General features: G+C 31.9%; 1 protein-coding gene across 4 annotated transcripts in view; it reads right to left on the reverse strand.

Annotated features, from left to right (window-relative positions):
* LOC142331543 (nudC domain-containing protein 1) overlaps positions 1-10315 on the reverse strand; it is a 108156-nt gene extending 97841 nt beyond the window's left edge. Inside the window, exons 1-3 of one of the 4 annotated variants that reach the window (XM_075377546.1) lie at positions 10156-10315; positions 6217-6346; positions 2169-2326 (exon numbers count right to left, since the gene is read on the reverse strand). In XM_075377546.1, the coding sequence (XP_075233661.1) occupies positions 2169-2326; positions 6217-6328 (270 nt within the window). In that variant the 5' untranslated portion in view covers positions 6329-6346; positions 10156-10315. Of the gene's footprint in view, positions 1-2168; positions 2327-6216; positions 6347-9922 lie in introns of all 4 variants that reach the window. The other 3 variants (XM_075377551.1, XM_075377533.1, XM_075377538.1) reach the window with 3 other exon arrangements.
* Positions 10316-15912: the final 5597 nt, after the last annotated feature.

Below are 15912 nucleotides of genomic sequence, written 5' to 3' on the forward strand. Positions count from 1 at the left end.
AAGGAGAAACATATACACAATCAGCTTATCAACCCCTCTGTACATTCAATACCTCAGAAAAATTACTAGTTTCCTGAAACAATGACTTATAATAGCAATCCAGAACGCAAGGGACTTCTTGAAGAGACAATATGTATTCAGAAGAGGCTGCTCAACCCTTAACTGATTGAAGGGATTGTGAATGCAATCCTAGAAGTATCAAGTGGCAACCAACATACTAGGAAGTCAACCCTATTGGTAATGCTCTATGTTAAAAATGCCTTTAACTCAGTTAGATGGACCGATACAATGGTGGCTCTGGGAAAAAAATTCAGAGCAACACAATACCTGCTACGAATGATTGACAGATACCTCAGCCAAAGAAAATTGGTGTACCAAACCACAGAAGGACCTTTCTTGAAAAATATCACTGCGGGGGCCTCACAAGAGCCAATACTGGGCCCATGTGAGATGTGGCATATGATGGTCATCTCCACACAGTGTCACTGGAAGATACATATCACCGGAAAATACATACCTGATAGGTTATGATGTAACTGCTACAATAGTTGCACAGGATACAGGTGAATGTAAACCAGCTGATGTGAAGAGTAGAATTATGGATGGAAGGACATGAACTCAATTGGCTATGGAGAAGATGAAAATGGTTCTACTTGCCAGATGATGGATTCCCAACCAATACTGAGCTGGATATTGGACAGGCTGAAAGGATCAAATGCAAAGAAGCAGTTGAGTACCTGGGAGTCACACTTGACACCAAACTGATGTTTGGAAATCAAATCAGGTATGCCACAACTAAACCAGCAAAGATAACAACAGCATTAAGCTGCCTCATGGCAAATACTGGTGGATCCACACAGAGCAGAAGGTTACTAATGACCATCACCACTCCATACTATTATATGGTAGTGAAATATGGGCAGAGGCATTATAGAAGGAAACCTAGGAGACACATGGCATCCGTGCAGAGGAGGGGGGTGATGAGGATCACATCACTGTGCCATACAGTGTTGAAACCAGCAAAAATGGTAGAAGGAGTGATTCCAATTGACCAGCCAGCTGACACTGGCAAGGACAGAGGCCTATCAGAAGAGATCTGAAGCACCAAAGGATCAGCTAAGGCAACTGACCAGGACTAAGGCCATGAAGAACTGGTAAAAGATGGAATAATGAGAAGAGGGGCAAATGGACCGCCTGGCTGGTGGGGGACCTGGACAGATGGTATAACTGTGAATTTGGCGAGGTAAACTACTATCTGATGCAGCTCTGGTCCAGTCATGGTTATTTTAATAACTGTGACCACCTTATATTTTTAAGATGAGCAAAACCAATAATTGTGGGTGCTCATATAGCAATGTAAAAGAAGATGATGCAGAGCACACCTTTTTTGGATGCAATAGATAGAACACCATCAGAGACCAGTCGCAAGCTGATATTAGAGATATAATGCCGGAAACTCTGGTGAAGAAGATGCTCACCAGTGAGTGTAATTGGCAGAAGATTGCATGTTTTGTAAAATCAATACTAAGAACGAAGAAAAAGAACCAGGACGGAAGAGGAACAGTTGAACCGGAAAGAAATAAGCAAGAAAAAGCAGCAGGTGCATGAGAAGGCAAGTCTAGACACTAACCCCGGAAGTAAGTGGTTCTGGGGTGTATTAATTGCCTGCAAATGTAGGTTATGTTTTTTAGTGGATGGGAATCCCACACACCAGGGAACAACAACATCATAAGTTCTCTAATAGTTCTGAACACAGCACCGCCATCATCATCATATCATTATGTATTTCCAGCCACTGGATATTTTATTATATTGTTTTTAAATGTAATTCTTAGATGACAAGTAGATGAGTATTAGGAAATCTAATATCTGTAAAAAAAAAATCTAATGTTTATACTGTGTCGAATGTTGTCAATGTGGCAAGTACTGAGGATTTGTGAGTCAATAATATTAGGTTTGCTAGGATCTGCAGAGCCTCTGTAATTTTGGTATGATATGATAGGGGATATCTTGAATCTGTAGATGTACACAAAAACTCTTTCTTATCTTAAGGCATCATAATAAGCCCATGAATAAGCTTGTTGAGGATAAAGCTTCCTAATCCCTCCTTAAAAAGAAAGTACCTAACATTTATTGTACACCTACATATATTGTACCTAATTACTTACACCACTATTGAGGACACATTTCTGAACTTTCCATGCCGTATCAATAATAAACAGACTATTTTTTGACCAAAGATCATGAAATAAATGGTTGTGTAAACTGAAAAGTTTTGCATGAATGTAAGTATACTGTTCATCACTTGGATATACTTGATCAATATCTGGAAACAAAAAAGTTAAGGTCATGCACATTTGATATTTAAAAACAATATTCCTTAAGTAAAGAATATAGACTTAACTCCTCATAGAATATCAAAGTTTCTATAACACAATGTTTAACTGTTTTATCAATATCTGATGACTCAATGAAATATAAGATTTCCAGAATGCCACTGGTTATCGCATATCAAAACTATCTGATACTACATGTAGAATAAAATGATGTTCCATATAAATGTACAAATAACTTTATATCAGGAATTAAATTTTATAACTTTACAGTAGTAACACTGATGTAAAAACATCTGGAAATTCCAACTTTCTAATCAATCTTATTATTCCATAAATCCAACAAATTATTTACCAGTAAACGACATACACTTAAATATTTCACTTTTTTTATCAATTTTAACCTAAATTGATATCAAATAATGATTAGAAAACATATTAATTTGCATTAATTTAAAATTCAAGTAAAAAGCAAATTTGTCATACAGACATCATCTTCATTTCTTATAGTTATTAAAATACTCTTACATCCTAGGATTTAAAAATGGAATGTTATTGTATTAGTACTACACTAAATAATCAGATACATTGCTGTATTAAGTTAATGTACTATTACATAATTGTTACTATGTATGTAAATTACAGATACATCACTGTACATACGTAAAAAAAACTTTTGTTATTACATGTTATAACAAACTGCAAATGTAATAATGTTTTCCTACAACATTTATTTATTGAAACATAATGTAAGCATACGGATTTTTTATTAAATTATTTACATAAATAATTTTTTTAACAATTTTTTTAGAATCACTGATTTTTAACAAATATGCATAAAAATATCACATCAAAGTGGATGATCATGAAATGAATGAGCATTCTTCATGCTGAAATAAAATATTTAGAAATAAAGCTATTTTACAAATAAAATATTTAAACAAAAAAACTATTTTACAGAAAAATTTAAAATTTTTAAAATAAACAATTTTACAAATAAAATTTTTAAACCATTATAAGCTATCATTGATACAATTACGTAAGTTGCATGGAAAAAAAAAATTTCCTCAAGGAATAAAGGCAGTTTTTTAATAGAACAGCCCTTTAACTGTATTAAACAGCATTAGCTCAAATGAAAATACTCTTTTATTTATTTTACACTAATATTTATGACCTTAATCATACTATAAACATAGTAAGTCATATATCACACTAATATTATGGAATTAATCATACTACAAATATAGTAAGTTAGATATCAAAAAGTATATAAAAATATATTTATAAACACAAAAGAAAATTTCAAACTACTTTAAACTTCAAAGTTAAAATTAATTTCTACAGGAAATATAGAATGACACTCAATTTTAACAGAAAGGTACTCTTTTAATAAAAATTATAACTATAATTTTTATCTGCAGCTCTATAAAAAGCTTTGCGGTTTGAAATTCCCTTGATTTCATAGTGTCTGTATTAATCAGCTGATTCATTGCATGGAAAAATTTCAACTAGTTTAATTTAAAGAGGCATACAAAAATTGAATTAAATTTTGCAATCGTTTTATAAAAAAACTAGTATCAAAAATTGTTAAGTGTAACAGTAAGAGCTGATTTAATACTATTTTACTCATATTTTGTAACACCACAGAGTAAAGCATCTATAATTTTATGCACATCAGCTACGTTAAAAAATAAAATATTAAAAGTTTTTAATTATGTTGTTAAAATTACTGTATTCTAATATTTATCAGATGAGGAAAAAACTTATGGATTAATATCTTACAAACCAATAGATGAAAAAATTTTACCAAATTTGTTATTTTCTTCACTATCATTGGAAACTTTAATTTACATAAAAAAAGATTCTAGGAATTATGTAATCACCCATAAAAAGTGTCAATGTTTTTTCCTGGTAGTATAATTTAAACATTAAATACATAAATTAAGAAATAATTTAAAAATAAGTACTTAAATATAAAGGGACACTAGGAAAGTTTTGCAATATGACGGAACGGATCATCATAGGTAGTCACAAGTTAGTTTGTGTTTAGACAGGTCCCAACCTTCACTATAACTGCTCTAGACACTGTCTAAGTGTCACTTGTTTTTTAGCTATGTTAGTGAAAATAGGTAATGATGTCATCGTGGTTGAAAACTGAATATCAGGCAATTTTGTATGTGGGTTAAGTGTTAATCAGTGTTTAGAGGAAATTCCTCCTGTGGTGGGAGAGGATTGTCATCATTGTACAACAATATTACTGAGAGTTTGAAAGAGGAAATTTTGGCCTTGAGAATGCTCTAAGGACAGGTTGACTGTCTTCATCTGTAATTGAAGGAAGTATTGCTACGGTATGAAAAACTGCAGGTGTGTGACCTACCATCAAATAATACCTTGGACAATATTAATATTAATATCCTTGGACAATAATGCATCAGCAGTTCATGTTATTCTGCACAACCACCTACAAGTTAGAAAGCTATGGAAAATACAGAATAACATTCAATTTTATCAGAAAACAAATGCTCAAGATGTGGAGATCCCTTTGGATGCCCCATAACTTGACAGTCAAATCAAATTCATGTTGTGGTTCATGGTGCTGTGAAATACTGAAAAAATTTGAAAATGGGAAATTTTCCTATGTGAATAGTATTGTGACAGCTGACAAAACTTGGTTATACTAATATGACATTCTAACCAAGGCTCAGAACAAAGTGTGGGTGTTTGAAGTTGAAAGAACCTTGTAGCTATTCAAAAATCCAGATCAGTGCAGAAGAGAATGGTGGCCATATTTTTAGTGTGAGAGGAGTTTTAGAACGAGTTGTGTTGGATGCTCAGAAGACAGTTTCAGGGAAGTGGTACACCAAGAAATTCCTGCCTAAGTTGTCAAAGCTCTCAAAATGCATCACCCAAACTCAAGAATAGGCAGATGGTTTCTTCACCTCGATAACACTCCAGCACTCTGTTCCAAAGTTTTCTCTCAGTATCTGGCTAGAACTGGAATAGAACTGATAAAGCACCCTTCCTAGTCCTGACCTTGCTCCGTGTGACTTTTCAGTGTTCCCCCAGATGAAGAACAGAACAAAAGGAAGGTAGTTTACAAGTGATGATGACTTCCAATATCAATGAAGACAACGGCTAGGAACAATGACTGTGGTCAGATCTCTGATGAAACATGACAGGGTTTCTTTCAAGAATGGTTTTGAAGGTTAGAGAGTGTATGATGTGCGATAGAAACTATTTTGAAGGATTATAAAAAATAAAGACGTATTGTTAAACTTTCCAAGTGCCTTTTGTGTTTCAGAAAGGGTTTTCCGACATTAATTTTTTTTTCTACGGACTTTTTTCATTTCAACATAACAAAGACCATTAAAAAATTATTGCCATTTTGATTAAATAAGAATTTTGTTTAACTAGATTATTTGTTTTAACAACATATTACATACAGTTCTATAATTTAAAATAACAATGGAATGGAAAAACAATTGAGAACAAATGAACTTGGATTTAAAATGTCTGACAATTTTGGCTGTAAGTGAACAACTTAATTGCTTCACAGTCTACAAGGAAACAGTTACACAACAAGTACAGTATAACATCTGGAATACAATCTAGTTAAGTAAACAGACTGTACTCAGCATCATGAATATACTCTAATATCAGTCTTTTTTATCTATCTGATTGATAATGAAAAGATACTTTTATTAATTCAATATTTATCATTTTATATTTAATTGATTCAAGCAGTTTTGTTGACTGGATGCTAAGCATATCAATATTAAACACATTTATAATGTTATAATACGTTAAATGTGTTACACTTTTACACATAAATTTGATATTTAAATATTTCACAAACATAAAATAAATTTTTATGATGACTCACCACACTCTAATTTTATATTATATGATGGTATAGATGTTAGTGACAAAAAATATCCACCAAAATTATCATCTATTAAATGCCTGTTGGGTCTTAATTCTGAAACAGTCTTCATAATTTTATAATGTACCACCTGCAACAATTGAATTTCAAATACTCAAACTAGTTCTTAGTATAAAAATATTCAGAAAATTAAAAATATTATATAATATTTTACATTTACTTGTCTTTTTAACCATTTAGCTAATTTAGTTTATCAGCTATGGAATGCAGAAACATAAAAATATTACAAAATTGTGTTTTCTACAAAGCATTTTGTGACTGTGAAAACTTGTTTATTCAGTTCATAATCAGCTGTTTAGTGTTTACAGTGGACATAAAGTTCCTTTCCATGAATTAACAGGTTATCTGAAACTACATTCAATAGGTCTATACTTTTTTCAAGGAACAGCATTTCATATCTCAACATGCTTCAAAATTTTTATTCCTCAGCTTCAATTGGTTGGTATAGAAACAACCACCATTTTACAAAACAGAGACTACAGATTACAGTCAGTAAAGAACTTTTTAAATGAATATTATTAAGGGTGGTGAATTGGCAGGGGCTCTGAAATTTATGGCCACATAGAAGTTCAGACTTAACGTATAACAACTCTTTTTGGAGCATTACCAAAGAAAAAATTTATCATTTGCAACTAAGGAATGCTTAGCTGAAAATTACTGTCAGAGATTGTTTTTACCATTTTTAATCCTTCAATGGAAGAAAATGATTAAATTCATCTGATAAATTGTGTTGTGGGCAATGGAGGAGCACATACAGTGAAGGCAAAAAGTTCCTTTTTATGTTAATAGTATAGTACAGTTAGATATGTAGATAAACATTGTTATGAATATAAAAAACAGCATATTTCAACATTTATGTCTGGTTAACATTAACATTTATTGTGAATAACATTGTTACCTTTGTTTCAAGGTTCATTTATTGGTTGGTTTGGAAACAGTTCATTTAGTCGTGTGCAAACACTCACAGCAGAATGTGGTGGAGCACTGTCTTGTTGAGGTGTAACATTGACAGCTATTCCTTTTGCCGATAATTCTAGAAGCAATCACATGTTAATCATGTGAAGATAGTTGCACTGGTTCACAGAATCGTCAAAGAAATACGGTCCAAGCAGATGGACTGCCATTATCCCTGCCCAAATCATAACATGCAGCTGACTGCACTCAATTTCCTCATAAAAGTGCAGATAACGTTTGCCCAAAAAAAGATATTATGATATCGTGAGCTACGATAAAGTGCACACTCGTCAGAGAACATAATTTTTTATCATTTGCATGTGGGAAGCATGCAAGCAGCATTTCACACACATGCACATGTTATTCCAAGTCACAATAATTTAACTCATTCACTGAGGATGGCTGAAAACATAAACATTCAAGTTTTTCCGCATGTGGTCTCGCATAGTCAATTGTGGGATGCCTAATTCTGCAGACCACTTATGAGTTGACTTCATCAGTAATCGTTCAATTGATTCCGCCACAGCAACACAAGTTTCAGTGCGAGTCGTAGGCCTTCCGCTATGTGGTGCATCGAGAACACTTCTCATTGCAAAGGTTTTCTTCCCCCATGTGAATAATGTTGGTCGTGATGGCGGGGTTATCCAAATCACACAGCGAAGTCCCTCAAGTGGGTATGTCATTGTCTCCTTTGTGTTCTGATGTTCGTGAACCCACCAAATGCTCCTTAACAGTAGTGAAAGCACTTGTATTCTCCATGGTTTAACTCAAAACTGTCACGTCCTTCCCACAATAACCGAAGTGACATGCACAGGACGCAGTATATGGCGGGAAACCCACTGGCTTGGTCTAGTGGTGAATGCGTCCTCCCAAATCAGCTGATTTGGAAGTCAAGAGTTCCAGCGTTCAAGTCCTAGTAAAGTCAGTTATTTTTACATGGATTTGAATACTAAATCATCGATACCGGTGTTCTTTGGTGGTTGTGTTTCATCTCATGAATGATCGACCTGAGACTGTACAAGACTACACTTCATTTACCCTCATACATATCATCCTCTGAAGTATATCTGAAAGGTAATTACCGGAGGCTAAACAGGAAAAAAAGGAGACTAAACATTGTACAGATGAAAAAATCACTATTAAATCCAAATTCAAAATAAAAAATCCAAAAACAAAAATTAATGTAACCCATAATAACCTTCAAATAACTACATCAAATCAAATAACTAACTGCTTCAAACAACTAACATAAATCTAAAAAAAGAAACAGAAATTAAAAATATACATAGTTTAAAACTACATTTTTTGTGTAAAAATATTAAATAAACTAACGACAAACAATTAATTTATTTTTTAATATAGAAAGAGGCTTTGTTGGCACTCTGTACAATGTAAGTGATTAATAAATATTAAAAGAATTCAATCAACCTGGTTGAAAACTAGTCTTGAATGATGTTATCAACATTTTAGTCCAAGTTTTTATTGGTGCAAATGTTTTTTGAGTACATGAAAATGTTCTATGTTGTAGAAATTTTCAGACAGGTTACCAAAAAGAAAAGCCCATAGCAGGCTATGCAATTTTTCTAACAAAATGAAAAGCGATTGACGACTTCTGTCTAAGAGTTGCTGATGAGCATTATATGAAATGACATTTCTAATAGCAAAAAAAATTAAATCTAAACATAAAAAAATCTGTTTTACGTTAAATTTTTCAATCTCTACCTAGATAATTTTCTTTGACAACTAATGTTATTGTTTTAAACTGTAGTTCCAATTGGAAGTTATTGGTGGCTTTTATTTGTCAAAACAAGTATTTATCTATTTATTTAGTATATAGTGGTTATATATTTATAATATTAAAGTGTTGTCCCTTTATATGCATGGAATTGTAGTAATTTAATGAATTTATTAATACTATTGTTTTTGTATTTATTAATCTATTACTGCTGCAATTAATGTATCTGTGATTTTTTCTTTAAGCAAACACATTATTTTACAGTACTTCTATGTAAATTGCAGCTTTGTTGACAATGTTACCCATTCACCCTACATAGAACTTTCTCTATACAAAAATTTAGTTTATATATTTAAAGACATATCTGAGACATTTTGATTTATTTATGTTTGTGTTTTATGTGCTGTTATTTAGTTTTTCTCATGAAAGCTGCATGGTGTATATTTTTTTCTTTTAACCAATAAGTAAATATATTCATTTTTTTGAGTAGAAGTAACCCAAGTAAGTATGTGTGTTGTAATTTTTTGGTATTTTACATTCTTGAGTTCATTCATGTGTTCTTCAGGCAAAAGGTTGAGTTCAGGTTGGAGAACCGTAGTTCTAAAAATTTAAAGTTTATGTCTAGGTTGGATGATATGAGATGTAAAAATGTTGTTTACCATTATTAGAATAATTTATTACAATAAAAAACTTAAACAAAATATGGGGTAATTAAGAAAATATATTTACTAACCAATGATGTAAACGTCAAATTGTGGTCTACATCTTTTACATTACAAGAGATACAATTTCCGGGCTTGTACAGTTAAGGATTGTAAAACAGCTTAAAAAAACTGGCAAAATAAACATAAAATGTAATCTACATTAACTAAAATCCTCATGTACAATAATGAAAGAAAAAAAGTAGAATATTACACACACACTCGAAATAAAATTATTTAAACATTTAAAACTTACGCTCTAGTTCTATTATTATTAGGCAATAATACCAAAATTACGAATTAATGCCATAAATGCCATTACTGCTTACTGCCATAGCCAATTTAACACAACTTAGGTTATTCATAACCTTTCAATTAACCACACATCTCAGCAATGGTCGAACTGAGATTGTAAAAGACTACAATTCATTTACATTCATACATATCATCCTCATTCATCCTCTGAAGTATTATCTGAAAGGTAATTACCGGAAGCTAAACAGAAAAAAAGAAAATGTTATTCACTACCAACAACACAATACTGATTCCCCTATCGAATGATTTGTTCTGAATAGTAATGGGAAGAAGCGTGAACAAGTCGTTCCTTCGATTCGATTTTTTATACTGAACGAAAGAATCGAGAATCGGTTTGCAGGCGAAACCGATTCTTTTTACGATTCTTAACAATGAAATGGATAGGCGACGGGAAACCAAATCTTTCTCAATTACGATTCGATTCGATTCATAGCAATCTTTCTTATGCATAGCTTGTAGTGGGGGATCCTCCTACCACACCAAATTCTAGCCTGCGTTTATTTTATTATTTATTTATTATTTTCCACACGTGACGCATACTTATTACATCACCATCACTAATGTTTATTGACATTCGGCAAATTTATTACTTCTGAATATAAAATATTTTCATTAACTGTGCTATTTAACTCAGTTAATCTTAAACAATTAAATTTTCATAAAACAATTTTTGTTTATCATAAACTGCGAATGAGAGCCAAATATATTTTTTTTCAACCCATTAAAAGTATTTATATCTTTTTTTCTTGTTAACCTTCGGAAGAACCGTCAGGAATTACTTCAGAAGGTGAATAAGGTTGATATGTGTTAGTGTAAATGAAGTCATGTAGTCTCAGGTCGACTAGTTCTGAAATGTGTGGTTAATTGAAACCCAACCACCAAAGATCACCGGTATCAACGATTTAGTATTCAAATCCGTATAAAAGTATCTGCCTTTACTAGGACTTGAACCTCAGAATTCTCTATTTCGAAATCAGCTGATTGGCGTAAACACGTTCACTACTAGACCAAGTAAAAGTATTTATAACTAGAAAATTTATCTTTAACTAATTTCTCTAAAACTATAAATAACAAAAGGAATAATTTAAAATAATATAGCTTGTACCATACCTTACCTTAATATATACCCCATACCCATACCTTTTTAAGCGATCCATTGATTCCGTCTTTGTTTTTTTTATCACATCGATGTTATTTTATATTTACTATATGTTTTAACTAATCGCGCACAGTTACTTACACAACACACACAAAAATTTTGTTTTTAAAAATTGTTGGTTCTATTATCACAAAAGAATAATAAAAATAAATAAAAATTAAGCAAAATAAATAATTAGTTAATACCTTTCAAATAAACTTTATAGTATTTTACATATTTACATGTAGAAATATATATTTTTTTCGAAATTCTTTGATGTAAGTCTATTTCGCCTTTCTGTTATTAACAGTCCCGCTTTTGAAAAAATTCGTTCACAGAGAACAGAGGTTGCAGGAATGCAAAGTCTAGTTTGCATTATTTTAAATAATCTTGGATAAATTAACCGTCTTTCTTTCCACCAAAAGAGAGGATTTTGTGTTCTTGAGATGAGCGGTTCATTTATATATTTATCTACCTCTAAAATTCCTGCTACTGTTGGGTTTGAATTAGTTAAAATTGGTGTTACTTTTTTATCAAAATCTTCCCATGCAGTTGAAATGGAGGGTTCAATAATTTCTTGTTCGGTTTCAAACCTATCGCCTTGTTCGATCTGAATACTTCGAACTTTATGTGAATGTTTTGTGTTAGCATTTTGGTAAGATGCTTCATCTTTAAGGCCTTGTTTTCTAAAGCGAGGATCTAATAGCATGCTTTCAAGCAAAATATTATTATTTTCAACATCCTTAAATCTATGTTGCAATTGGTCTAACATCTTGTTACATACTTTAACGATTTCAGAATTCTGAGTAGAAGATTTAATGTTAAGTACATGTCTTGTCATCGCTTTCGCCAATAAACAGATTTTTGAAATAGTGACAGTTTTTTGAAAACTTATTTCAATAGTTATCTCTTCAAACATTTTCAATAATTTGCACATTTCAACTATAACTGTCCACTCATCAAATGAAATATTATTTAGAATAGGATTCACCAAAGCGATAGTCGAAATTAGTGGTTCTTTTGTTTCTAATAATCTATTAAACATGTGCAGGAGTGAGTTCCATCAGGCAGGCACTTCCTGTTTTAATTTTAATTCTTTAAAATTCATTTGTCGATGCATGTTTTGCAGTTTGGAGGCAGCATGAGAACTTCGTTTAAAGGATTCGACAATTGCCTTCGATTTTATCACAGTTGTTTTTACTTCAGACACTGCTGCTTGGACAATTAAATTAATTGTATGCGCTAAGCAAGGAATATGGCGTAGCTGACAATTGCGAATAGCAGCTTTTAAATTTGCTGCACTGTCACTAACAACCGCTCCTATTTTGTCAGTAATAGCCCATTCATTGAATTTACTTGTAATTCAATGGCAATGTTTTCAGCCGTATGTTGACTGCAGATTTCCATAAAAGTAAGTAATTGGGTTTTTAAATTGCAATCATGGTCAATGAAATGGATAGTTATGGCAATATAATTTATTATTTGAAACTGATGTTCAACTGTCAGTGGTTATTGCGCATGCTTCTATATTATATAATGACTTACGAATTTCACAAGAAATTCTATCATATAATTGTGGAATTAAACTAATTGTAATTGTTTTCCGACAAGGAAGCGAATACCCAGGGTTTAACATATGAACAAACTTCTTGAATTCTTCATCCTCAACGAGTGAAATAGGTTGATATTCTTTAGTTGTTAACCTAATTAATTGAATATCTAACGCTCGGCTTTTACTTTGAGGGACAGGTTTTGTAACAAAGGAAGTAAGGGACAACTAGTGTGTTTTTTTTTTTTTTTTGAGGACAAAGATGTTGTTGGAAGCACAGAAGAAGGAATAGGTGAATCAACAAGATTTGTTAATTTAAGGGCTAATTGCTGGGATTCATTTGGTTCAGTCGCAGTAGACGTAGTCGGATTTAAGTTATACTGCGTTTCTGAAACATAATCAGGACAAGGATTTTTTGTCTTGAAATATCAACTCCTGGGTGTTTAATTTTAATATGACGAGATAGATATGACGATACTGAACTACGGCAAAAATTACACAAAGCTTTTCCAGGGCTTGCTTCGGAAAAGCAAGTCCAGATGTGACTTCTTTTTCTGCAGCTCATGTTTATAAATTTAAAAACAAAATATTTTTTTTTAAAGTGCTTATAAAATATCTACTTGCGTAAAAACTAATGATTTAAAAAAATAATACCGATAAACATTTAGAAAAAAAATCGTCTTCTGATTATGTAACGTAAAAAAAATCTTACGAAAATGAGTAGATTTCGTTTTTTATTTGGGTACCCAAATAAACTAAAAACATAACTCTAAATAGAACACACAAAGATTATTCACCAGGAAAACAGAATCGACTGTCGTTTTTTATCTGTCTACTAAGAATAATTGTAAAATATATCTTGAGCATGACAGTATGCGCAAAAGAACGACAGTAATTAATATTGTGCAACATAGCTTCCCGCCCGAATGAAATTAAAAGAAAAAAGAATAATGATATATAAAATGTGTGCGTAACAGTTTAAATTTTCCCTTCTCTGTTTAGCGATGAGGTTTGTTGATATAAGCTTGTTTTCGTAAAGGAATCGAATAAGAGATGAAATAAGGAGAATCGTTGGGTAGATGGAAGGGAATAGGCATGCGTATTAGAAGTAATAGGCTACTAAAAATCGTATTCAACCGAAAAAGAATCAGATGTTTGTTTACTTAAGAGTCGAATAAAGATAAAAAGAGAAGAATCGAAGACATTTCTGAGGTATACATCAATTGAGTCGAACAGGAATATGAAGAGAGATGAACCGCTAAACATGGGTGAAGAAGAGAAAGAGAGCATGCGCATTAGAAGTGATAGGCTTCTACGTTTATATTACTAAACATCGAATTGAACTGAAAAAGAATCAATTGTTTACTAGAAGTTGAATAAGAGTTGAACAGGGAGAATCGAAGGAGTCGAATAAGAGTTGAAAAGAGAAGAATCGAAGACATTTAGTATATATGCATCAGTTGAATCGAACAGCAGTACGAAGCGATGAACTGCTAAACTTGGCTGAAGAAGAGAAAGAGAGCATGCGCATTAGAGTTTACAGCTCTGGTAGTGGGGGGAAGGAAAGGAATCATTGAATCGGACGAACGATTCTTTTTTACGAAACCTTTCTGAGAATCGAATCGAAAGAATCGATTAATCCCACCACTATTTCTGAATAAATCGTTCGATACGATAATCTGTCTCTAAGTATTCCAGTCCCATACTATTCTCCAAATTACGGACCTTTATAAACAAAAGCATCACCGCCAATCTGGGGATAAATACTTTTAGAAATGAAACAAATAAGTTTTTAATAAACAATCTTTTTTTAATGTACCACTACAACAGCCCACATTTAAATTTAAAATTATTAAATGACTTACTTTAAAATACTTCTTCCGTAAAAACTGTCGTTTTTAATTGTAGCAGTTACCGGTAGCATTAATGCGTGTAATCGAATAGTATATTGTTCATATTAACAGTATTTATATATTTATTTGTATTATGTGCTGCTATTTTTGTTAAAATTTTGTGTTTTTAAATTTTATATCGTTCTTTTGAGATTTTGGTTTTTACAAGAAGTGTGTGTAAAATTTGCATTTATAGTTGTCATGTTTCCTGATGTTATGAGACAAACTGCAAAATGTGACTTTATTGGTGGATGTGCTTTGCAAGAAGTATTTATGTACATGTTTCTTGTATTGAGTGAATTTGTGTCACATCTGTATAGTATGGTGTTTAGTACTATCGTACTATATAGTGTAATGTTAGTACTATGGGTGGTTTCAATCACTATACAGTAATTGAAACCTAATTTATATATTTCTGGATTGTGTACTTTACTGGTATTCTGAATGATCTAGTGCATTCTGTTTATTTTAAGAGTGACACGGTAACCTTTTTTTCTGAAAACGTTTGTAGTTTTGTAACTATTAACAAAAAGTGTTGGTTGCTGTAGGTGTCGGCAGATACGTGTTATTTATACTTAGTGGATTTTATGTAACATGCCCAAGTGTGAGAGAGTATCTATTAACCTTTGTCAAATGTTTATTGTAATTCTTAGTGAAGAAATTATATGTTGGAAAGCAGTGAATGTTATATAAACACGTGAAAGAAAATTGTATGTTTGAGCAATTACTTTTATAGGTTACCAGACCAGATTAAAGAATTTATTGAAAAATGTAAGGGCGCAGACGATGACAATTATTATGCATGAACAATTAAGAGACGAGTTGGATAATGGTTCTATAGGGTGAGGGATATAAATAGTGCCAGGGACCAAAGAACAATAAGTAGTTCTGTGAGTCTTTGTTCGGCACAGTCGTGTTAACAAGCTATAACAGAATAGTTTCGCAAGCTCGAGTTCGATGCGGGTGGTGTGATGGCGATATCAGTAAGAATGTGGTAACAAGTGAAAAATAAAAAGTATGTGATAAAAAGTGAATTCTGTAGCATGGACAAAGGGTGAATGCAGGAAGTTATTCTGCGAGTTATTGGTAAACAGTAGTAAAAGCAACACTATTCTATTCATTCATAAAGAGTAGCGTAGTTCAATTGTAAACAGCAAAAGTAATAATATTTACAAAAAATGAATTGTATGAACTTTATATTGTTATCTTGTTAATGCAATATTAGCTTCTATCAGTCATTTTAACATTTTCAGTAAACTGGATTGTATTTTGGTTTTTATAACTTAACTCTTACTAAACAAATATTGTCTTCTTTATTTAAATATTTTATATATACGCATTGCAATTATTAT

This window comes from Lycorma delicatula, chromosome 1 (genome assembly GCF_047948215.1).
Source record: "Lycorma delicatula isolate Av1 chromosome 1, ASM4794821v1, whole genome shotgun sequence".
In the NCBI taxonomy this organism is placed as follows: Eukaryota; Metazoa; Arthropoda; class Insecta; order Hemiptera; family Fulgoridae; genus Lycorma; species Lycorma delicatula.